The following is a 26,385-nucleotide window of genomic DNA, read 5'->3' on the forward strand; positions in this document are numbered from 1 at the left end:
GCGTACGATGTAGAAAATGAGGTTTCAGTTGAACCATCATATGCCGGCTGCAAAGAAACCTTACGGGATTTTTATATTGAACAGAAAAGCAAACCTCTCATCATGAGCTGTCACTGGAGACAGTAGGTAGAGAGACAAAAAAGATTCAGATGTAACCACAGCCGGGTCTTTGCAGCCGTGCTCTTCCTCCTAAAGCACAAAGCAACTGATACATCGTTGTTATTAAACTTGAGGTCACTTAGTAACACAGATAGGTCATCAGTCTGTCGTTGTCCTGGCCGGCAGCCATATAAATTGTGTTAGCTACCCTGCTCTGCCTCCAGTACCTCGAGGACAAGACCCTGCCTCGTTGGAAATGAATCGAATGTGACAACACACGCCTCGCACTTTGTGATGGCCTCTGGCCGCAAACTGAGGGAACAGGGTTTAAAGCAGAGGCAGAGGTTATACATGGATAGGCTGGATAACTCAGCGAAAGGATTAAAGAGTACTGGGAGGGGGCATGGGATGATGTAACCTGTGGGTGTGTGGGTTTCCCCCTCTCATATATGTATTGTGCATTTGTATGTGTGAGTAGGTGTGGGTGCTCCTTCATCTAGATCTCTTCAGCGATCACATCTAAAAATGAGGGCTAAGTAGACCTGACTCATGGGTATTTTTAGCTCACGAGAACACGCTCACAGGAAATATAACAGAAATGAGTTTTGCCAACACCTGTGGCTTTAGTTAAATGTGACATGATATTTTATATGTTCACAGGTGCATGGTGGCCGAGGGATGAAATGAGCTATTAGAGTAAAATGCAGGAGCCGCTGATTATAATTATCTAAAGAATGCCTGTCTCGTCGCACCGGATATGAGGAACATGAGGAGACAGCTAAATTGATTAAGCCTGATTTGAAAGAATGATATGACTGGAGACAGTCGCAGCATGGATGTGACTGTGTGTGCCTCTGTCTGTCTTTCACTCACACACACACTGCATACAGTCAGCCCTAATTTATTGCCAAAGGAGACTTGAAACAAAGTGAACCATGCCTTCCTGATTTAATAAGAATTGAGCAGCATGAAGGGGCTCACGCTGGGCAGTTAGAACGCTACCATATGGAGGCTCAAGGCCAGCTCCTATCTGCCAGCTGAGGCTGTTTATGAGACACTGCCACTACTGCGGCACCTGATCCTCCTGCCCATCATCGAATTATGCAGAGGGGAAACATAATACTTATCTTTATGCTTCCAGCAATCTACAAATGTGAGTTTAAATGCAGTCGGACATGGTGAATACCTTGTGATTTGTGTTTTTGGCTAACTATGCTGTGATTATTCTGATCATTCCAGGATTGTTGTGGCTAGAAAATGGTTCTGCTGTACATCTAGCCACATGCTCCAACAGAACACATGATCCACAGTGCATATGTTATATACTCAGACAGTCTGGGCAAGGACAGAAATGCTCACATATACCCGCCTACACACTAACACATTCAGACATAATCTCATATACTGTAGGGCATTTGTTTTTCATCTGAGGTTCGCTTGTGTAACGACCTGATTCCTGTTTTGTTTTGCCCAAGTTATTGCTTTGTTTAAAATAGTGCACTCTTGTGTCAGTGCGTGCATTTCCTGGGAACTGCCCATTGGTCCGACAGCCCATTGGTCCGACATCCCATTGTTCCGACCATATTAAACCCATTGTTCCGAAGTCCGTTCCGAAATCATCATGATGCCCTGTGGTTAAGGTCTGGTTAGGTTTAGGCACAAAAACCACTCAGTTAGGGTTAGAAAAAGATCATGGTGTGGGTTAACATGAAAAAGAAAGTGACAAACACATAAGCTGTGAGCCTGCTTCGCCTCAAGCCTTTCCCAGCTGACCCAGAGCCGATCGCAGCGCACCATCAAGGTAGAAATACGCCCACCGGGAGCCGTTCAGCACCGCGGACTGTCGGACTAATGGGCTGTCGGAACAGTGACATGGACCTCATTTCCTTTCCTCTGATGTGTCTCTCTCTCCTAGTATTCCCACTGAGGCCATTTTAAAGGAAGTGTGTATGATTTAGGGGGATTTAGTGCCATCTAGCGGTAAGGACTACAGATTGCAACCATCTGAAACCTCTCCTGGTTAGAATTCCTGTAGCGTTCATTGTTCACAAGGAGCCGAATTTTCTCTCCAACACAAACAGACCAGGTGATAGAAACTGGTAAAAACACTGAATAAAGCAGTTTCATGTTACAAATGAGTGTTTTTTCAATGCTGTTTGGCATGTTAGACACGGGTCGTTAGCCCAGCACCTGCTAATGTCTGCTCACCTTTGTTCTCTAATAACTTAAGATCCAGACATTCAGGAGGTTTTCACCAGGAGTCAAATTATCCACAGAGGTCTCTTTCTCTACAAACACCGAATAAAGAGGTTTCATGATTAAAAAAATCTTTTTTTTCTCTTGTCATGGAGGGGCTTTTAACTATGTTGGCCGACACAAAAATGCAAATGGACTGCACTTGTTTAGCACCTTTCTACACTTCCAATGACTCAAAATACTGTTTACACTACACTCACACACATTCACACACTGGTGGCCGAGGCTACTATACATGAGGTCACCTGCTACTTAGTAACCAGTCACACACGCTCACACACTGATGGAACAGCCATCTGGAGCAATTAAGGGTTCAGTATCTTGCCCAAGGATACTTTGACATGTGGACTGGAGGAGCCACGGATGAAACTGCCGATCTTCCAGTTAGTGGACGACCCGCTCTACCTCTGAGCCACAGTTGCCCAGTAAAAATGCGAATGGCTCTGTCTAGAGCCAGTGTTTGGTTTGTCTGTTCTGGGCTACTGTACTGTTGGTGGTGCAACATGGCAAGGACCTGCTCCCTATGTAGATATAAACAGCTCATTCTAAGGTAACGAGAACACAACAATTCTTATCTTGATGTCATTTAGAAAAACATACTTATTATATCATATTTTATTTTTGTCAGTATCTTCCACGATATCTTACGCTGGACCTTTAAGCAGTTTGGATCTGACCCAGCCTGCATTCTCTGCTACCCTCGCTCCTCCTTACATCGTCTCTTAGCTGGATGCTGCAGGACTTCCTGGAGGCAAACTCCGGGAAGTGAGACTGATGATGAAAGGTGTCCTGAGATGACGCGTGTTAAATTAGATGCACACATACACACCTGTGAAAGCTTACACTTAATCTTGTTTTAATGGCAGCGGAGCCAACCACATAGTACAAGCTAAAAGGCTTTACAGGACATGGCTGTCCATTAGCATGATGCCAAAATTATGACCAAAACCTTTTAGCTGGAACCAGGCTGAGTGTACGTAATGAGATTATCATTGGTGTACTGATGAAAGTGAGGTTTAAGATGAGTAATAATAGGCCCAGAGCCTCACCTCTCTGCTTATGTAGTGGTATAAAGCTTTATTTTCCTTGTGCAGTTTCCCTCTGAAGACATTCCTCAGGTTAAAAACCTGTATGTCAAAGAGAAACAAAATGCACACAACAGATTAAATCAAGCAGGGTGAGTCATTTCCCATGTGCTCCCTCAGCCTCTGTATTCACTTTGTCTGCGTGTCTCTTGTTGTCACCCCTCTGTCTGCCATCACTGAGGTTCAGTGAAGTGCAAACCTTCATCAGAGCGGCTGTGATAGGAAGAGACGGAGAGCGGCGGAACAAGAGGGCGACAGCAGCAGAGGAAGATAGAAAAAGAAAATGGAAAAGGGTAAACTGGGGTGAACGATAAAAGGACATCAGAAATGTTGGAGATCAAGTGAGGGGAATGAAAGAAGGCCGAGGAAATAGCAGAGTGAATACTTCAGGGTCTCTCGCTGCACTTTAGCACCACACATTGTGACGCAGGTCATGTGAGTATATGACCTCCTGAGGTATTTTTCCATCAGGATGCAGAAGCTTCTGTTGATTTTATATCAAGGTTATACAAGAAATCCTGTTTTCTATTTGTGGCCAACCTTCTTTAAAAAAAATTTGGTTCGTTTTTACACCATGCACACATTCAAAACGGTACAAGCATAATACAGCTGACTTGTGCCTGTAAATAATTGCAGGAAAAAGGAAATCAAATGAAAGGACCCATACAGTTCATCCACCCACACAGTCCACTCCACCCCTCCTCTTGCTGTTTTGCAATTCATAGAAACTTGACAGTTATTCATACATCAGCAGTCACAGTCTTTTTTTTAAAACTTTACACATGAACATTGAACCAAATCAGCAGCTCTAGAAATAGCAGCTCCTTCTCAAGAGCATTCAACATCTCTAAAATTAAAAGACTGGCAAAAAAGAACACCCGCTGCCTAAAATAAAAACCCTGCGGGGGTTTCCCTTTTATGACAAAAAATTTCTTTCCTGTAGTCAAGCCAGAAGAAAGACCGTCTTACGTTGACAGATTGAGGAGTGAATCATCATTCAGAAACACAATGCCTGGTAAACAAGGTGTCTGAACCCCAATAATGTCTGATAATGTATTGATTGCTGAAATGTTACAAAAATTATGAATATGTAGACACCTAAAAACGGGTTTGTGTGGTGTTTGGTTGGTGTCATCTATAAGTGAGATAACATATGAGCTGATGAATAGTATCTATCAATCTATTTATACAGTTATAGTTGGTGATTTTGACTCTGCAATGTTTAAATAATATTTGATTCTCATTCAGGGCGCCCTATTTAAACTGCTCTGGCCTCCCTACTGTTGCTGCTTCCTCTGCAAGCCGCTTTGCAAACTGCCTCCAGCCCAGCTCCTCCTTTTCATGATGTGTCTGACTTAGCAATGTTCTTTTTGTCATTGATGCTGCTCTGTTCTGTTTCCGGGGGGCCTTTGCTGCTGCTCTCCCTGCCTTAGGCTTTCCATGTAGGCGCATGGAAGGGCAGGGGGGTTTGCTCTCTCTGCCTCAGGCTTTCCTCATTTGCACATGGAAGGGCAGACAGGTGTGGTCTCATGGCCTTAGGCTTTCCTCATTTGCACATGGAAGGGCAGAGAGGTGTGCTCTCTCCACCTTAGGCTTTCCTCATTTGCACGTGGAAGGGCAGACTGGTGTGCTCTCTTCGCCTTGTGCTTTCCATGTAGGCACATGGAAGAGGCTTTCTGCATTAGCCCGAGGAAAGGCAGAGAGGCCCCAGAACAGAGCCATACCGCCAAATATAATTCTGCAAATGGAAATAAAGTTTTCTTTGACTAAAGTGGTCCTGACTGAACTGTTATGTGTCCAGTACTTTGGTTTGTGATCATATTTGGTGAAAAACATTACATGCAGCGATGGTTTTCCAGTGGGATTTTAGCACTGAGACACTGGTTTTCTTAGATTTCATGTAGTTTTTGCTCTTTGTTTCTTCGTCAAAACTGTAGCACACATCAGTTATTGTATGCTGAAGGATTTATTCTCAAGAGAGGCCTACCATATTAAACAATAGCTATGTATGAGAGCAATAATTGTAGCAAACACAAAAGCTTTCACTGCACTGTATTTAGGCTGAATCATCACTGTGTTCTATTGACTGTGAAAGACAGCAACAAAGTAGATGTTGATGAATATGGAAATGTCACAGATTACTGTAAAGAGGAGAAAAACAGACATAAAAACAGTGGTGTCCTTCTTATCAACATGTTATTTGATGTGGTACTTTATTTGTGTTTAAAAGGCCTGGAGTATCATTAGCAGCGGTCGAGTATTAGATAGAGCGAGAGGTGGACAGATAATGGCAGAGGGGACGGGCATAGAGTGGGATAGAGAAGAGGGCTGTGGATCTAATGAACACTGTGTTTTTATTTTCTCTGTCCTCTCCAAGGCAGGAATCTGACTAATTATTACCTGCTCTTTAATAGACCAGCACAGCTCCCATCGAGCACATGGCCCTCCACTAGTGTGGACAGCTTAGTTAATTACACAAGAGTAAATCTGGAGGAGGTAGCAGCTGGGCTGTATAGTCACTCTATAAGGCAGAGGACAGTGAAACATTTTGTACATCATTCAACAACAGTGAGATGAAAATAAGTAACTAATAATAAAAAATAACTGTTCAAATAAATGTTATAATGTCTTCCAGGAATACTGTTTAGGTTTTCCTCTTCATGTCTTCATGGGAGTTCCTCTTGTTTTGGCAGGAAACAGTCCAGTTTGTTGACAAGGCTGAAATACTATAATATGACCTTATTAGGATATTTTGACGACATACTTTACTATTACTTTTTTTTTTCATGATTTATGACAACATCCTATACTATGACATTTTTTATGATATTGTGACAACACACTATACTATGACATTTTTCACGATATATTGATGACATACTATACTATGACGTTTTTTATGATATTTTGCCGACATGCTATACTATGACATTTTTCACGATATACTGATGACATACTATACTATGACGTTTTTTATTATTTTAGACAAAATACAATACTATTACATTTTTAATGATATTTTGACATCATACTATACCATGACGTTTTTTTATGATATTGTGACGACATACTATACTATGACATTTTTCACGATTTTTGATGACATACTGTACTATGACATTTTTTTTATGATTTTTGACGACATACTGTACTATGACTTTTTTTCATGATTTTGGACGACATACTATACTATGATGATTTTTTTCATGATTTTGAACAACATACTATACTATGACTTTTTTTCATGATTTTGGACAACATAATATACTATGACTTTTTTCCATGATTTTGGACAACATACTATACTTTGACTTTTTTCATGATTTTGGACAACATACTATACTATGACTTTTTTTCATGATTTTGGACAACATACTATACTTTGACTTTTTTTCATGATTTTGAACAACATACTATACTATGACATTTTTTCATGATTCATGACGACATACTATAGTATGACATTTTTCATGATTTTGAAAGACAAACTATACTATGACATTTTTTCATGATTTTTGACGACATAATATACTATGACATTTTTTCATGATTTTGAACGACTTCCTATACTATGACTTTTTTTCATGATTTTGAACAACATACTATACTATGACATTTTTTCATGATTTGTGACGACATATTGTACTATAACATTTTTTTTATGATATTTTGTCTACATGCAATACTATGACCTTTTATCGATATACTGATGACATACTATACCAAGACATTTTTTCATGATTTTTAACGACAAACTATACTATAACATTTTTTCATGATTTTTGACGACATAATATACTATGACATTTTTTTCATGATTTTTGATGACATACTATACTATGACGTTTTTTCATGATTTTTAACGACAAACTATACTATAACATTTTTTCATGATTTTTGACGACATAATATACTATGACATTTTTTTCATGATTTTTGATGACATACTATACTATGACTTTTTTCATGATTTTTGATGACATACTATACTATGACATTTTTTTAAATGATTTCTGACATCATACTATACTATGACATTTTTTTTATGATTTTTGACGACATACTATACTATGACTTTTTTTCATGATTTTGGACGACATATTATACTACAATTTTGTTTTATGATATTTTGACGGCATACTATACTTTGACGTTTTTTATGATATTTTGACGACATACTTTACTATGACTTTTTTTTAATGATTTTTGATGACATACTATATTGTTACTTTTTTTCATGATTTTGAACGAGATACTATACTGTGACTTTTTTTCATGATTTTTGACGATATACTATACTATGATGTTTTTTATGATATTTTGACGACATACTATACTATGAATTTTTTAATGAGTTTTGATGACATATTGTACTATAACATTTTTTTATGATATTTTGTCTACATGCAATACTATGACCTTTTATCGATATACTGATGACATACTATACCAAGACATTTTTTCATGATTTTTAACGACAAACTATACTATAACATTTTTTCATGATTTTTGACGACATAATATACTATGACATTTTTTTCATGATTTTTGATGACATACTATACTATGACGTTTTTTCATGATTTTTAACGACAAACTATACTATAACATTTTTTCATGATTTTTGACGACATAATATACTATGACATTTTTTTCATGATTTTTGATGACATACTATACTATGACTTTTTTCATGATTTTTGATGACATACTATACTATGACATTTTTTTAAATGATTTCTGACATCATACTATACTATGACATTTTTTTTATGATTTTTGACGACATACTATACTATGACTTTTTTTCATGATTTTGGACGACATATTATACTACAATTTTGTTTTATGATATTTTGACGACATACTATACTTTGACGTTTTTTATGATATTTTGACGACATACTTTACTATGACTTTTTTTAATGATTTTTGATGACATACTATACTGTTACTTTTTTTCATGATTTTGAACGAGATACTATACTGTGACTTTTTTTCATGATTTTTGACGATATACTATACTATGATGTTTTTTATGATATTTTGACGACATACTATACTATGAATTTTTTAATGAGTTTTGATGACATATTGTACTATAACATTTTTTTTATGATATTTTGTCTACATGCAATACTATGACCTTTTATCAATATACTGATGACATACTATACCAAGACATTTTTTCATGATTTTGAACAACATACTGTACTATGACATTTTTTTCATGATTTTTGATGACATAGTATACTATGATGTTTTTTCATGATTTTGGACAACATACTATACTATGACTTTTTTAATGATTTGTGACGACATACTATACTATGATGTTTTTTCATGATTTTGGACGACATACTATACTATGACTTTTTTTTATGATTTGTGACACCATACTATACTATGACTTTTTTAATAATTTGTGACGACATACTATACTATAATGTTTTTTTCATTATTGTGGAAGACATACCATACTATGACGTTTTTTCATGATTTTGGACAACATACTATACTTTGATGTTTTTTCATGATTTCAGATAACATACTATACTATGACTTATTTTCATGACTTTGGAAAAGATACTATACTATAACATTTTTTTAATGATATTTTGTCTACATGCAATACTATGACCTTTTATCGATATACTGATGACATACTATACCAAGACATTTTTTTATGAAATCTTGAGGACATACTATACTATGACATTTTTTCATGATTTTGGACAACATACTATAATATGACTTTTTTTTTGATGATATTTTGACGACATCCTTTACTATGACTTTTTGTTAATGATTTTTGATGACATACTATACTATTATATTTTTTCATGATTTTGGACAACATACTATACTATGACTTTTTTTTTAATGATATTTTGACAACATACTATATTATGACTTTTTTTCATGATTTTTGACGACATACTATACTATGACTTTTTTTCATGATTTTGGACGACATACTATACTATGACTTTTTTTCATGATATTTTGACGACATACTATACCATGATGTTTTTTATGATATTTTGACGACATACTATACTTTGATATTTTTTTCATGATTTTTGACGACATACTATACTATGACATTTTTTATGATATTTTGACGACATACTTTACTATGACTTTTTTTAATGATTTTTGATGACATACTATACTGTGACATTTTTCATGATTTTGAACGAGATACTATACTGTGACTTTTTTTCATGATTTTTGACGACATACTATACCATGATGTTTTTTATGATATTTTGACGACATACTATACTATGAATTTTTTAATGATTTTTGACGACATATTGTACTATAACATTTTTTTTTATGATATTTTGTCTACATGCAATTCTATGACCTTTTATCGATATACTGATGACATACTATACCAAGACATTTTTTCATGATTTTTGACGACATACTATACTATGATATTTTTTCATGATTTTGGACAACATATTGTACTATAACATTTTTTTATGATATTTTGTCTACATGCAATACTATGACCTTTCATCGATATACTGATGACATACTATACGAAGACATTTTTTATGAAATCTTGAGGACATACTATACTATAATGTCATTTTATATTTTGATGACTTACTATACTGTGACATTTTTCCATATTTTATGACATAGTCTTCTATGTCATTTTTCATGATATTTTTATGACATACTATACTATGACTTTTTTTTAATATTTTGATGACATACTATAGTATGACAGTTTTAGTGATATTTTGACAACACATTCTACTATGGTATTTTTAATATTTTGAAGATGTACTATACTATGATTTTTTTTTGACATTGGATTTTTTGTATACTAAACTATCACGTTCTAATGGATACTATATTATTATTTGTTTAAATTTATTTGTTATGACATACTATATAATAGTTTTTTATAATTAATTCTTTGATGACATACTACACTATGATGTGTAATGATTTCTTATGAAGTACAATACCATTATCTTTTAAATGTAATATTTTATCACATAGTATGACATAATTATGTCATTTATTTGACATTCAATACAATGAATTTGATACTTCCTGAATATTTGGTCATACTTGTACCTGAAACAGAGAGCTTCTCCAGCCAAGTGTCCAATAGGAAGTTGAAAAGATGCCCACGGCCATATTTCACTTCCAGTTATTTTAATCTCACTCCTTAACTCACCAACACATTGTGCTGGGAAAGGTGGAAATTAGGCACACTGAGAGCGAGGGGGTGGAAAATGTGGCTATTTCAGTTTTCACATGTTAGAAAAATAGAAGCCCTTCTGATATTCAGTGGAGAATTCACCTCTCATATGATACAAGGATGCTTCACAGCTGCAGACTATATACAGACTCTAACACATTGTTTGAGTGTTTCCTTGGCTGACACTGCAGGGTAAATTTAGCATGTTTGTGTGCTACTTTACTTTCACTGAATCTGTGGCAGGGCTGTTGCTTTGGATAGCATCAACAGAAGTTTTTGTGTTGCTATATTTTATACATATGAGGTTGTCACTTTCAATGAAAATGTTGGATACAACAAGAGCTGATGACAGAGTGTTGCTCATGATTTGAACACTTTACGAGTCATACTTTCATCCACAGACCATAATTTATTCATGTGTAATTCTTTTTTATGACCCCCAGCTTCTCCATCATTATTTATATTCCATTTTATCTCTGCTGTGTGCGCTCCAGTTATTTGCTACTGCAGTGTCCTCGTGTCCCCACAGGGGCCATTAAAGTTTCATTTTACCTCACCTCAAGTGTAAGGTAAACAGACTCATTAAGCAGGTTGTGATCACAGTTGAGCATCGCTACAATGAAGGTGACACACACCACAGGAGCACATCGCACACAGCATGGGGAAATCAACCCTCCCTCTGGGAAAGAGGCTGCGTGGCTGTGGCTACAGGTGCAACACAAGCTAACACTCATAAGACCCTATTTTCTCTGCAGCTGCACCACACATGCTCACACACACACACACACCTGCGCACATATTTTCAAAAACCAAGGGCAGGGTTATAGCTGCATATTTGCCTTCCTGCAGAAGCAATTTGGTGTTGAGACTTTCAGCCCTCACACATTTTAAATGCAAAAATGACTGGTTACATTTTTGCAGTGTGCTTCTGCAGTTCCAGGTGAATAAATGTTTGCTTATGACTTATGATCAGCATGGTAAGAGCTGGCAATAGAAAACACATGCAATATGTGGCGTGAAACAGCCATCTGTCTTGAGTCTGTCCTGGACGCTGTGTGCTGCTCCCTTGTGGTTGAGCCTCTTGTCTAACAGTAGCAGCTGTTGAGCTGTACACCCACAACACTTTGTTCTGTCAGAAATGTTAAAGATCAATAGTGAGTGCCTGTTCAGCAGCAGCACAGTTACTGTGATAGTATCAGTGCTCTAAATCAGAGCTCCCCACCTACTGACAACAGCACAGCAGATTTGGGAGTTTCACACAGATTGATTTCCCTTCTCTGATTTAAAGGCGACAGAATTAAAACAGCCTATCTCATGTAGTTTCTTTCTGACTCAATTAAAACTGCTAAGGAGCTCTGGTGCTGCGAGCGCAGAGCTGTGGACCCAGGTGAACTTTCCAAAGATCAGCTTGTCACAGTGACTCAGGAAACATCCCTGAGGTGAGCTGTAGGTGACAGCTGCTGCCGCTCCACTGGCACAGGTAAATGCCAGAAACCCCACTTGGATACACTGGCTTCTCTCACACACAAACCCACACACACACACATACAAGGACATGCAGAGTTTCAGGTGCAGCCCTGTACTGTAATCGCTCAGCAAAAACAGAAAAATAATACAAGTTCTTTTCTGTTTCTTCTTGGTAAATGGTGCAGAATAACGACTGAAAGACAGAGATATAACACAGCTTTATTCATATACAGGACATTTCTTCCATCACAGTTTCATTCCACTGTATGCAGCTTTATAATCTTACAAATCTGTTGTATGTGGTGGTTGCATATACAGCAACATCAGCGTCTGGTTATGTCAGCACCACACACACACACACACACACACACACACACACACACACACACTGTTGCACTTATGCAAAAAGCTCTTTGCCTTGTTTGAAAGGTAAAGATTTGAAGCAGATAAGAGCAACACCGCTGAGTCAGTGCTGATAAGGAGCACAATATTGATGTTGTGCATCGATCTCTCTCTTATGTGCTCTTATTGGTCTGCATTAGTCTGTAGATGATTGATGGTTAATAGGGTAGACACAAAGATATAATAACTGTCTAAGCTGCTGCATTATTTCTCCTGCTGTAGAGGTTTTCCACATTTCTGTCAGAGGTTTTAAAGTACAGCAAAGTGGACATCCAGACTGGTTTCTACCTCAAAGTAAATGTTTCATCATCCAGCTGCAGTACTGACGAAGACCACCAGGTGTCTGTAGAGTGAAGGGGATGCACTCCACGTTACAGAATCAGATCCTTATGAGTGATTTTCACTTGACCCGTTCCTGGTCTTCGGCCCACTGCTGTGTTGTCCTAACGCTGCATTTGTCTCACACACACACACACACACACACACACACACACATATATATAAACACACCTCCGTGCTAAAAGCAGCAACAGCAGGCTCCAATACAGTAGCATTAGTCACACTGTCACCATGCAGAGAGCAGCCACAGGAAGCACAGGGACAATCACTTCAGAAACACAGTGTGAACATTAGATCACAGGTATATAATGCTGAAATCACATCAACGTCAGGCTGCTTTCACGTATACACCGCCACAGCTGAGTCCCCCTCCTCACATGTTCTGTTTTGAGTTTCACGACCGCACTTCCCAGAAGCTGTTAAGGTTTGTTATGAGCAGAAATTGATATACAGAAAGTCTTAAAAAGCTTCCTACAGCTATGCTCACTGCTCAAGCAGACATGTGACAACCACTTAAGCATGTATGCGTGTAAAGCGGACCAATTTAGCTGTGCTGTAAATACCTTTTTTGTAGAGTATTATGGGTCACTTTGTTGTTCATTCAGCCACTCAATTATGTGTCACTTCTGTGTCAGTGTAAAAACCAAATGTTACCTTGTAAATGCCAGCTGCATCTTGTAGCGTCGGCCAGCTGTCAGTGCTGCATTGGTACAGTACACTCAGGCAGAAGGGACATTTTGATTCACACTGCAGTTCACACCACTGATTCTCTCCCTGAACAGCTCCACTTAGAGTTACGTCAGTGATTTTTTTTTAACTGATAATGATGATAGCAGACAATGCTAACTCTTGCTAACACGTGTCTTATTCTGTGTCTGACAGTAAAGGGGAGGCGGCAGCTATTGAGAACGAGCTACTGAGGGACTACAGGTTTGGACAGCAGCAGCTGATAGAGATTTGGGGACAAGCGTGCGCCCTCGCCATCACTAAGGTCTGCACGGATCTTCTTTGTCATTACATGTCTTTGAGTGGTCTTTCTTGCTTCCCATGCAACCCCCTTTTTTTTAACTCATTCATAATCATCCAGCCATCCAAACTTCTGTGGTCATGGGTTGAACCTATCGCTATAAATTAAAGTTGAGGCAAATAACATCATTCCAGACCTTTCATTTAATGTGATGTTTTGCTTTCAGGCTCTTTTATTTGCATCATTACACCAATGGCACCAAACACTGAACAGTGGTTGCCATTTACTGTGACGTATGTGTTTGTGTTGGATCTGCATTTTAGTGTGTGTTCAGCAAACCAGCAATTCTAATTTTATTTTGAATTGCAGTTTTATCTCCTCCTCCACTCGGCTCTGTCTCTGTCTCTGTCCCAAAATGAAACACTGCAAATATTTAATATTTGCTTTAAAAATGTCACACAGAGCTTCTATTTTCATCTGTCCTTTCGCCAGTCTTGGAGCTGTAAGTTTTACTGCAAAGAAAAATGGTCAAATCAAAGGAAGTCATGTAAATTTTTCCAATTACCGTCCTTCTCTGCATAAAGTCATCTTATCCAGAACCACTGTTACAAGCTTCAAGTCAAATAAAATCAGACTGTGGCCTTCACCAATGCTCCCCTCTGCAAATCCATTTAATAGGCTACACTGTTATCACTCTGTAAAGGTCACAAATTCTATCCCATTACTTTTTTATTTTTTATTTTTTAAAGCTGCTGCACATTCTGTCACTCCGGGCCTCAGTAATCATTACTAAACTCAGTGACATCCTGGTGTGACTGTTTGATTGTACAAGAGGGCAAAGAGTCACAGCTGCTGCTACTTACACTTCCCTAATTTGCATTAACTTCCATAGAGAACGTCTGATCATTATGTGGAGGAAATGTTCTAACTTTCTGTGACATTTGCTTCCAAACATTTGAAGCCGGCTCACCTCGGGGCAGAACACCTGAGCTCACTCTGTGGCAGCGCTCCTCAACCACACCGGCCCAGAACCACAGCTCTTCTTCTCTGTGGTCTGGACTGTGTCAAGCCAAAACTGTGTGTGTATGTGTGTGTCTGTGGAGGGCTGTTAGGAACACATGTGGTTCCTTTTGACCAGACCATTGGCTTGGTTTAGCGCCACACTGGTTTCCTCAGTGGGCTCTTCAGCAGGCTGGGTTGAATAAGAGTCTGAGCTACAAGACACATGAAACCCTGCGCTGCTGTCAGACGGAGGGATGAAGAGAAAAAGGAGGAGAGAGGCAAAGACAGAAGCAGAGACACAAATGAGTGGTTCACAGACGCTACGTAGAAGTTACAAAAAATGCTGGTAACAGTGATAACTGTAGTTCAATAGGATACTGAAGATAAAAACAAAGAAGAGACAGGCATAAGAGAAAAGAGAGACAGCCTATGAAGATGGAGGATGGATTTTTCTATCTTTCTCACTTAAAACAGCTGCCTGCTATGACAACCTGGTCGCACTCTGAAGCAGTGTTGGGTAAGGGTTACTTTAAAAATAATCAAAGTACGTTACTGCGTTACTCCCTGAGTAAAGTAACTCAATTACTTTAAAAGTACTTCCAACGTTACTCCCTGAGAAAAGTATCTCAAATACTTTTGAGTATTCTACATTTCCTATTGGGCAATGGACCACAGGGCGCTAAGCCTACATTTTTTTGTAAAGTAGTCCATAAAGTTATGGACCACTTGCCCTTCACTGAGATCCAATTCTCCCATCACAGCCGTCACTTTGACCAGTAGAAACACAGAACGATCTGCTGCCGTAGACAACTGTAGCTATGACAACAACGCCCCCAGCGTTTTTAATATTTCCTCTAGGGATGTTACCACACAGAGTAAAAGGGGGAAATGATGGTGTGAAACAGCAGAGGCACTTTGTCAACCCGCTGAGTTAATGTTACTGTCATTAGCATCAAGCTAGCAAACAATGGTACATCCTCACGGTCGGACATAAAGTAATAAACATTAACAAATAGCGGCGGGGCTTTTACTCACCACAACTGCAGAGGCTCCCAGCTTCATTTGAAACAAACTACATTATAGACGGCCTGTTATTTATTAATCCCTCTGTGTGTTTATATATTTACTTTTTATCCGCTCTGTTGTCTTTATAAAGTTAACATATCGCATCGTCATTTCAAACTCAACACTTGTTTCAAATTAAAAGCCCCTTATAACCTCGGCTGAGAGAATCCCTCCATTTTCTAAATAGGCTTTTATTCTGAAACATTTGTCAGAACTTCCTGTGGAAGATACAGTAGCTTGACAGTTTACGTATGGCGCTTCAAATGTAGCTCCTGCCATCTGCTGACGCTTTTAGGTGACTACAACAACATGTCGGCTGGCACGTGAACAGACACAGTTCTGGCAGTGACTCAAATAATAGTGAAAGTAATAAAAATAGGAAAAGAATAACCCGATGACATCACACATGCTGTGAAAGACGACCGGGGATAATTGGTGAGTACCAGCGTGTAGTGTGTACCAGGCATAATGCAAGTCCTGAGTCTGAAATATGTCTGTCAGCGAGTCCTACTCCACCTATTTAGACTCCACCGTAGACAACGGCAGCATTTCTCCGACCATGTAGCGAGCCACAAGCTCTGTGGCTTCTTTCAGACTGACAGGTTTAATGTTATCTCCGTTATTAGAACCAAACGACAGCCGTTGCTGTTTTGGAGCTTAAGGACCAGCGTTCTAAAAGTAACGGAAGTAACTGATGTCTTGTCTGAAAATGTACTTAAGTATTTGTTTACTCAAACAGCAAACTAACACGTTAGGTTACTCGTTACTGCAAAAAGTAATCAAAGTACTCTAACTTACTTTGTAACACGTTATACCCAACTCTGCTCTGAAGTCGTCGAAATCCGGCATTTAGGCAGTGACTTGAGGCGTCACGAAAAAAGCCGACCTTTAACGTCGGCATGACATGCTGCCGGTTGCTGTTAGTTTAATTTCACTTGGTGGCGTCAGGGGGAAACGCAGCAGGACAAGGATGAAAGTTAAGGCGGCGAAAGACAAAGAAGGGTGGATGCGTCCAACAAACACCTCTTTACACCCAGGAGAGTGGTGTTTTTGTCCCGTAAGATTATGAAGCCAAACCCTGTTCTTTTTTCCTAAACCAAACCACATGCGTTAGTTGTTAGAGAAAAAAAAATGTAACAGGCTCAAGTTGATGTTCTAGAACGTCAACAACCAACGCAACCAGGGCATCTTTCACATTGTATCCAGTGTTGGCTACGACTACAACAGCCCAGTCACCCCCATAAAATGTTGGCATTGTAGGTACATTTCTGCAAACCATGGATATGTTACATTTGTACGTTTCATATGTATCATATCAACATTTCTACAGTGATGTAGTTCAGAGTACACGTATATGAGCTGAGCTTCTCATTAGGAGAAGGAGGGAATAGTGTATGGTGTGATACCAGGGCAAGACAGCAGACCACTATTATTTTTAATGAGATGTCGAGACATTTGCAGCAGTGTTTTAAACCAATATTTAAAAAAACACATCTGGATATTTCCAGCTGTGTTTGTGGTGACATGTCGGGACATTTTTATCTGATTTAGTGGTGACAAGACTATGTTTTGACATCATGTTGGGAAAATTCCAGTTGTGTATGTGGCAGTTAAACCAGGTATTTTTTGGCGACACCTCACGATATTTCCAGCTGTGTTTTTGGTGACATGTCAGGACATTTTTATGTGATTTTGTGGCCACAAAACTGAGTATTTTTTGACGTCATGTCAGGACATGATGGTATTTTTTTGGTGATATGTTGGGACATTTCCAGCAGTGTTTGTGGTGACCAAAAATGGGTATTTTAAGCCAAAACACATCCTTTGCCCTACGTTAGCCACAGCGCTGTCACATCATAAAACTGAAAATTTCAAAGGTAAAGAAACCCAAGGTTTCAACATATCTACTAGATATGAAACATACAGATTTAACTTATCTGTGGTTTGCAGAAATACACAATTGTAGTGATTGGGACCAAAACAATAAGAGCAGTGAGAGTGAACCAAACAGTAAAGTTGCTGTCAGACGGCTAAACAATGAGCTGAAACTTGCTACAAAGCTTCATAAAGCCGAGGGAACCTGCAGATTCAGGTGATAATTATGTTTAGGCTCGTCACTAGAAGCCACACTTCTCAAAATACACATGGCTAAACATGTTTACTGCCACCATAGGAAGAAGTCTTCTGTAAGGAAAAGCTCTAAATCCCCACTCTACACGACCCAAACAGCAGACAGACAAAGATTAGCAGCTTAAGTGCCAGATATTTCCCTCAGGAGCTGGTGGAGACCAAAGCAGAGCTAAAAGGAGAGTTAATAGTGAACTTACATTCGCCAGGTGGCAGAAGTGACTCCAAATGAATGATATTGTTGCTGTGTCCAATGAACGAGTAAATAAGCAGTGGTATGCGTCATTTCAACTTCATAAGGTGATAATAAGTCAATATCGTATTTGCAGCTTGTTGCGCTGCCCCCAAGTGTCCAAGAAAAAAATCAATTAATCCAGGTTTAACTAGTTTTAGTCGTTATTGCATTCATGATTGGATCTGATTTCATGCTTTTAATTAGTTTGATTTTATAGGTATCCTTATTAAACACTACAGCCATATATTGTTAAACCAAATAAAGCCATTACATTCTTCAGGGGTTGGAAACACACAGACACAACAGCAACAGTTTAAAGAAAGTAGAAATGGAAAAGAGACGAAGTAAAAGCTGAGACAGGCAGAGTGGCAGCATCAGAGACTTTATGTTTTCCCCTCAGAGTGTGTGATTAAACCCACCACATCCACTTCCCCTCTATTATCATCCGCCACTGCTGGCCCCGTGCCTGGCCCTCCACCAGCATAGCCTTACTAGACAAACATGGCCTGGACGCTGCGGATCCCTGCTGCCCACAGCCGCCAGCAGCACGCTACTGCTTACATGACATCACTGCTATTTAAGGAAAATTACAGTAGAAGGAGATGCAGACAGTCTGATTTTGCTGGTTTCACCACTGGCCTACTGCTGTTGGCTTCCAAGTATACCACACGTGCACACACACACACACACACACACACACCTCTGGTTGCCAGATAGATTATAGGTCGTCTGTAAGTAATCCCTTTACTGTTCCAGGAGCAGCAGCCAACAGGTCCAGACAGTTTTTTTGTGTGTGTTTCTGTATCAGTCTGAGGCCTTTCAACACCTGGGAGGAGACAGGAGATGTTTTTTTTACCACACAGCAGCGCATTAGTCTGTAGTTTACGGGAGCCCCTGAACTTTAGTATGGTCCCCTAATACAAATATTAAAGGCACTGTTTTTCTGTGAGTGTATTTGTGTTTTTAGGAGCCTGAAAATGTTTTCTCAGGCTCAGTGTGTGTTTCAGGTTGATTGGAGGTGAAAGAACATGTGCCTTTAACATTTATTTTAGAGAGGTATTCCCTCGGAGACGTTACTACAATCAAGACAGACACATTTGTGTGTGTGTGTGAGGGGTCCTAGCAGCATGGATGGATTACTTAACAGGCCTACAGGGCACAGGCCCAGGGACCAAAAGTGTCAGGGGCCCCCTTTGCCTTCATCTGCAAAATGTCACTCAAATTAACACGTACAGACTAAGGAAACTATAAAAGAAGGAAAAGTCATGGCGTCAGGGACAGCGCTTGAATTTTGCATTGGATCCCATTCTACTCACATAATGACAGAGAGAGCCATGATCTGTTTGGAGACCAAATAACAAAGAAAACAAACGCACACATCTTTTATTTTTGTGAAAGGATTTTTCAGTCAATGGTGAAACAACAAAGATATGATGGGTCACAGGGTAATTTGCCATGCGTGCACCATTAACTTCAATCGATGTGGCACCAAGCTCTGGCTCTAATTCAAATTCGTAAACAGTGTCACTGACGTTATGACCTTTACTTCTTTTATAGTTTCCCTGGTTCCGAGCAGGGAGAGACTCAAAAAGACCACAAACAGATGTGTATCTACTACAAAGAGATGCAAAACAACAACAACAACAACAAAAGGGGCAAAACCACCATTAAGTCTGTGTGCCTTGCTCCTGTGCAGAAAAGACGGTGGGGTCTTTTGCATATCTGCGCTCAGGAGCCCATTAGCTCCGTTTCCACCAAATGCTTTTGGTATGGTACTTTTGAATCTAAAAGTAACCGTTCAGACATGGTACCTAGACCCTAGTGTTACCACTCCAAACGGTCTTCTTAAATGTGGGCGGGGTTGTTGTCACTCACTGCTCCGTCCAGCACTCACCGTATTTCCTCATTACTGGTGACACAGAGCGAAATCTGCACCTCGTTTATCGTCCACAGAGCGGGGCTGCTCACTGACATTTTCAGAACAAAATAAAACGGGCTGCAGTGAGTCTCTATGGGATATTTAAAAATATCGGGTTTGTGCATTTAGTCCTTCTCAGGCAAGCTCAGGGGTTTAGTGTTACTGTAGCCACAGGAACGACGCTCTACGGCGCTTTTTTTTTTTTTTTTTTTTGAGGATTTTGAGTTCAATATATATTGTAGAGTCCCTGAACAATGAAGCCAAGAGGCATGTACTCGTTTTGCTGGCTTTTTATTCCTTAACGTAACACAGGCTATTGTGGGCCATAGCCCAAAACAACAAACCTATCTACTTAAAAGGTTTTCTTTCTATTAGTTCTATTAGGGGCTACTTCAACAATTCCCGCTCCTCGGTTACACACACACAAACTCGAACTAGCAGGAATAACAACAACCCTCCCTCCTCAAACCTCTGCCAATCACAGGTGTCTCACACCGATCACTGTCATAGGTGCTAGTACTGACTGACGGGCATCAAAGCGTCAGGGGTTGACACGTTCACTGACATTACGGAAAACTAAGTAACTTCCATAAGAGACCTTTTTACTGTAGGTGGACGTAACACATTCTTAAGAGTGACAGAATGCATACAGTTAACATCACGTGCCCCAGTCTGTTACAATATAAACTCTTGAAGATCCACTCATTACTAAAAGTGTATGTCACATAATAACTAAAGTGATAGTCAAAGTTGTCACAGTGAAATTTAAGGTGTTGATGGATTCACATCGTCAACTCATGCACTGAGAAACATAACAAGTAAGCGTTCCACCTTAAAAGTTGCCGGCAGTCGGCCCAGTAAATGAAGTTTCTTTTCCTCAACTACAGCTGCTGTGAGAGACAGCAAAACATCCTTTCAGTGAAGTTTTAGTTTACGGATGTATGTAAAACTCTCCACAGTATGAACAGTGGTTACATGAGCTTCAAAACCAGCCACAACTCAGCCCTGAGCAGAGTGACCGTCCTCTACTGACCAATCAGCAGACTGCAGTGTTCACAGCTCCACCTTTTAGTACCAGATCTGTGTGCTAGGTACCCCAACAGAGGGGGGACCAAAAATGGGGACGGTACGGAACAGTTCCATTGGTACCACCTACCGTATCATACTGCTTGGTGGAAATGGGGCTATTGTTTCAAAATCCGCCCACACCTAGCAGCGCCCTGCACAAGACCCTACACTATCCTCACCTTTCTTGATTTGGGCCCTTCCCAAAGCTTCCTCCTAAGGCTGACAAACTAAAAGTGTTTATTACTAATAAAAGTTATTGCAAAAATATTTAGAGTATGCCCTTGTCTTTATTCTTTATTTTTATCACTACGAATGTGGCAAACTTTGCTTTAGGCCTTTGATAGCATGTGCACAGCAAACACACAAGCAAACGTCAAAAGTTCTCCAGAAGAAGAGATAAAAAGAGGCAACCAGACCCCAAACCTGTTGAACAGATGCAACAAACCATCTGTCTGCACTTGTTGAAACCTCCTCCACATCAAAAATATCATAAATATCTCAAACACTGGAAAACATTTCAACAAGTTTATTAGCCTAAACCGGAGTCGTAAAACCTTGTTTTTCCAAAACACTACTGTGATAGCATTTCACTTGTTGCCGAGGCAGTTTGAGCTTTTTGAGAATTTTATTGAAGCAAAATGACATTATTTTGGAATAAGTGCATCATAGATTTGTATCAGGATATTAAACTTAATATAAGAAAGCTGAATTGAAGCTGTCGTCACTGCTGACTGAAAAGATTTCAATGAGTTTTGGCCGTGATGTGGCCTTTATGTTTGAGTGATATGCTCCGAAAAGCACAGACAACTAGGTCATACTAGCTCATTAGAAAGTATGATTAAAATAGCTCAGTATTTACCTGGAGAGAACCACGGAAACCCCTCCTTTTTTCATTGAAAACAAACAGGCAAACAAAAGAGCACTTTCAACACCAACACTCGAGACAGAAACCTTTTACAGATGCTCTTTATCTCCTCTTTTGCTAATTGCTTTCTCTATTTCAGCGAAACGGCTCAATATCAGAGCAAATGACTAGTTGGGATAGATTTGCGTTAGAGTGAATCAAGCCTCTGTTCCAAGCCAGATGACACAAATGCTTCAAAACATATCAGTGCGCTGCCTGAATTGATCCGGCCCGCTCCCTTTATAGCTGCATACCCTCAGCAGTGTGTGGCTCTAATAGTTTCTCCAGCAGCATGAAACGACTCCAGCACTGATATCACTGATCGTCCCGACGGCCCTCAACGTTTAGAGAAAAGGCCAGTAAACCTGCTGATGTTGGTTTTTGTCTGCTGAAAAGGATGAAGAGAAGCAAGACACAGAGGAAAAAGAGAGAGATTACAGACGTGAGGAAAAAAGTTAATGTAATTTGTAGTTTTGTAGTACTTTAAAGCTGCATTCATTTAGTTTCCCGCCACTTGGGGGCAGTGCAACAAGCTGTAAATACAACACTGACGTATTCTTGCTCTTTATGCTATGGCAGTTGCTTAGAGTGTAAAAAAAAATGACACAGCACAGTGCGTCTCGTACTGCTGCTTAAAGGTGCTTCTGTTGCCTCTCAGGACACTGACCAATTATTGGTATATATTACAAGCTGGGAGTGAGAGCCATTTTGCTGAATATAGCTGCCCGGACAGAAGGTTGTGGGCCAAAAAAACAAGGATCTAAAATAACTAAAACACAGTCTGTTGATGTGTTAAGAACTGAAGAGTCAGGTGATACTTCTCTGTGGGTTCATCACTAGAGGTGACCCCTTTCGTAAAACACATATCATTTGTTTCCTTAACATAAAAAATATTGATTGGTGCCCTCTGTTCCATTAATGTACATACAGTACAGGCCAAAAGTTTGGACACACCTTCTCATTCAATGCGTTTTCTTTATTTTCATGACTATTTACATTGTAGATTCTCACCGAAGGCATCACAACTATGAATGAACACATGTGGAGTTATGTACTTAACAAAAAAAGGTGAAATAACTGAAAACATGTTTTATATTCTAGTTTCTTCAAAATAGCCACCCTTTGCTCTGATTACTGCTTTGCACACTCTTGGCATTCTCTCCATGAGCTTCAAGAGGTAGTCACCTGAAATGGTTTCCACTTCACAGGTGTGCCTTATCAGGGTTAAATAGTGGAATTTCTTGCTTTATCAATGGGGTTGGGACCATCAGTTGTGTTGTGCAGAAGTCAGGTTAATACACAGCCGACAGCCCTATTGGACAACTGTTAAAATTCATATTATGGCAAGAACCAATCAGCTAACTAAAGAAAAACGAGTGGCCATCATTACTTTAAGAAATGAAGGTCAGTCAGTCCGAAAAATTGCAAAAACTTTAAATGTGTCCCCAAGTGGAGTCGCAAAAACCATCAAGCGCTACAACGAAACTGGCACACATGAGGAGCGACCCAGGAAAGGAAGACCAAGAGTCACCTCTGCTTCTGAGGATAAGTTCATCCGAGTCACCAGCCTCAGAAATGGCAAGTTAACAGCAGCTCAGATCAGAGACCAGATGAATGCCACACAGAGTTCTAGCAGCAGACCCATCTCTAGAACAACTGTTAAGAGGAGACTGTGCGAATCAGGCCTTCATGGTCAAATAGCTGCTAGGAAACCACTGCTAAGGAGAGGCAACAAGCAGAAGAGATTTGTTTGGGCCAAGAAACACAAGGAATGGACATTAGACCAGTGGAAATCTGTGCTTTGGTCTGATGAGTCCAAATTTGAGATCTTTGGTTCCAAGCGCCGTGTCTTTGTGAGACGCAGAAAAGGTGAACGGATGGATTCCACATGCCTGGTTCCCACTGTGAAGCATGGAGGAGGAGGTGTGATGGTGTGGGGGTGTTTTGCTGGTGACACTGTTGGGGATTTATTCAAAATTGAAGGCACACTGAACCAGCATGGCTACCACAGCATCCTGCAGCGACATGCCATCCCATCCGGTTTGCGTTTAGTTGGACCATCATTTATTTTTCAACAGGACAATGACCCCAAACACACCTCCAGGCTGTGTAAGGGCTATTTGACCAAGAAGGAGAGTGATGGAGTGCTGCGGCAGATGACCTGGCCTCCACAGTCACCGGACCTGAACCCAATCCAGATGGTTTGGGGTGAGCTGGACCGCAGAGTGAAGGCAAAGGGGCCAACAAGTGCTAAACACCTCTGGGAACTCCTTCAAGACTGTTGGAAAACCATTTCAGGTGACTACCTCTTGAAGCTCATGGAGAGAATGCCAAGAGTGTGCAAAGCAGTAATCAGAGCAAAGGGTGGCTATTTTGAAGAAACTAGAATATAAAACATGTTTTCAGTTATTTCACCTTTTTTTGTTAAGTACATAACTCCACATGTGTTCATTCATAGTTTTGATGCCTTCAGTGAGAATCTACAATGTAAATAGTCACGAAAATAAAGAAAACGCATTGAATGAGAAGGTGTGTCCAAACTTTTGGCCTGTACTGTAAGTTTTATTTTATGCCCAGTTCAGACCAAAGATTTGCGATGAGACAGGTTGAAACACACAACTACTTGCAATGCGCCAATATGCAATACATATAAGTAAGCAGCGCCAATTAGTTAGTCAATGAGAAAATGTCTGTGTGAGGGGGGGCATAAGCACATACAGTGAGCAGCAGCAGCGACCCGCCGTCCAACACTGGCACACATGAGGATGGAAACAGAGGGCTCAGCGCATCAAGTGAACACGCCGTCTGTGGTCATTTGGACTTGACCAGCAGACTTCACTACAAGCTGACTGGCTTTAGAAACAGGCGACGAGCCTTAGGTTCTAAAACCAGCCACCGGCGGTTTGACCAGCTGAGTTGAAGGTGACACCATCAGCTGGTTTGAGTTGAACTCAGACAGCCAGTTCACACCGCTGCAATTTTTCTCTACAGCGTTCTAAAACAGTTTTGTCTCGTCGTTGGTCTGAGCTGGGCTTTAGTCTAGTCTGGCCGCTCACATGATGTAAACTGCTGGTCTAAGCTTGCCATTGCCTAGCTCAGATAAAACTCTCCTCCCCTTCTGCTTCCTGCATGTCATCATTTTCAAATCCCTGTTGCTACATGAAACTAGTCTTGCATAGCCAGACCTAACTCTACACTTCGTCTTAGCCCTGTGCGTAAAACAATAATAACAAACCCTGTGCTAGCAACCTACACGTCTTTCAAAGTTTTATATGGTATTTCCTCTTGCATGGATTTAGCTATTTTAAAGCCAACGCTTTCCTCACCACCATAACGAGTGCCCTCCCAACACTATTTAGCTACAACACCGTCGTTGTGTCCTGGACTTACAGCGCTGCCCAAAACAACTGTGATTGGTTTACAGAAATACAAACAACCTGGAGCGTTTTCCCCCAAAGTGTGAAATTATGATGGGTTCAACTAGACCTTTCCCCAGCACTGGCTCAGTGTGAGATATGTCTGGTTATGCAAGACTAATTTTAGTCTAATAACACCTATACGGGCGAGATCACAGCGGGGGACAACGCTATCAGAGATGGTTAGCCTTTAATAGCTGGTTGCAGTAATTACAGTTAGCATTTCCCTCTGGGGAGCTGCTCAGAATGGAGAGCCTGACATAATGTGCCACACACACACACACACACACACACACACACAGACGTATGCACATACTGTATTCACAGAGGGTGCCACTTTAAATTAACTCAGCGAGATGTGTCGTTAACATCAGATTACACAGTGTGAAACTCACTAAGAGCTCCTCATATAAAAAGTGAAAGACACTGTCCTTTTCTACCGTCTTCTACTTTTAGTCTCTACTTTCTGTCTCTCTTTTCCACTCAGTCCCTCCCTGCTTCTCTCTCTGACTGCAATATTGCTGTCAGCCTCGTGGCCCTCGGCGGCCATAACGCTCTTGCCTCAATCTCATTGAGTCTGTGTGATGATTTCTCAGCTGAGCTGTTATGATGGAGGTAACGGCTGCTGTCTCTTCTCCTGGACTCATCGCTCTGGTTAATGTACTCTGAGTCTTGTTATATCCAATTATACAATGTGTGAAATGGTCTGTTTCTCCATATGAACTTTCTGTCGACTGAATAAATTAATGGAAGTGGAGGCAAATGGATTTAATGTGCGGTGGGAGAATTTCAGCCTCTTTCAAG

General features: G+C 39.9%; 1 protein-coding gene across 1 annotated transcript in view; it reads left to right on the top strand.

The window, feature by feature from the left end:
- yjefn3 (YjeF N-terminal domain containing 3) overlaps positions 1 to 26,385 on the top strand; it is a 79,620-nt gene that overhangs the window by 36,637 nt on the left and 16,598 nt on the right. Inside the window, exon 2 of the mRNA XM_033621138.2 lies at positions 13,762 to 13,870. Coding sequence (XP_033477029.1) covers positions 13,762 to 13,870 — 109 coding nt within the window. The remainder of the gene's footprint in view (positions 1 to 13,761; positions 13,871 to 26,385) is intronic.

Source organism: Epinephelus lanceolatus, chromosome 6 (assembly GCF_041903045.1).
Source record: "Epinephelus lanceolatus isolate andai-2023 chromosome 6, ASM4190304v1, whole genome shotgun sequence".
Taxonomy (NCBI): domain Eukaryota; kingdom Metazoa; phylum Chordata; class Actinopteri; order Perciformes; family Serranidae; genus Epinephelus; species Epinephelus lanceolatus.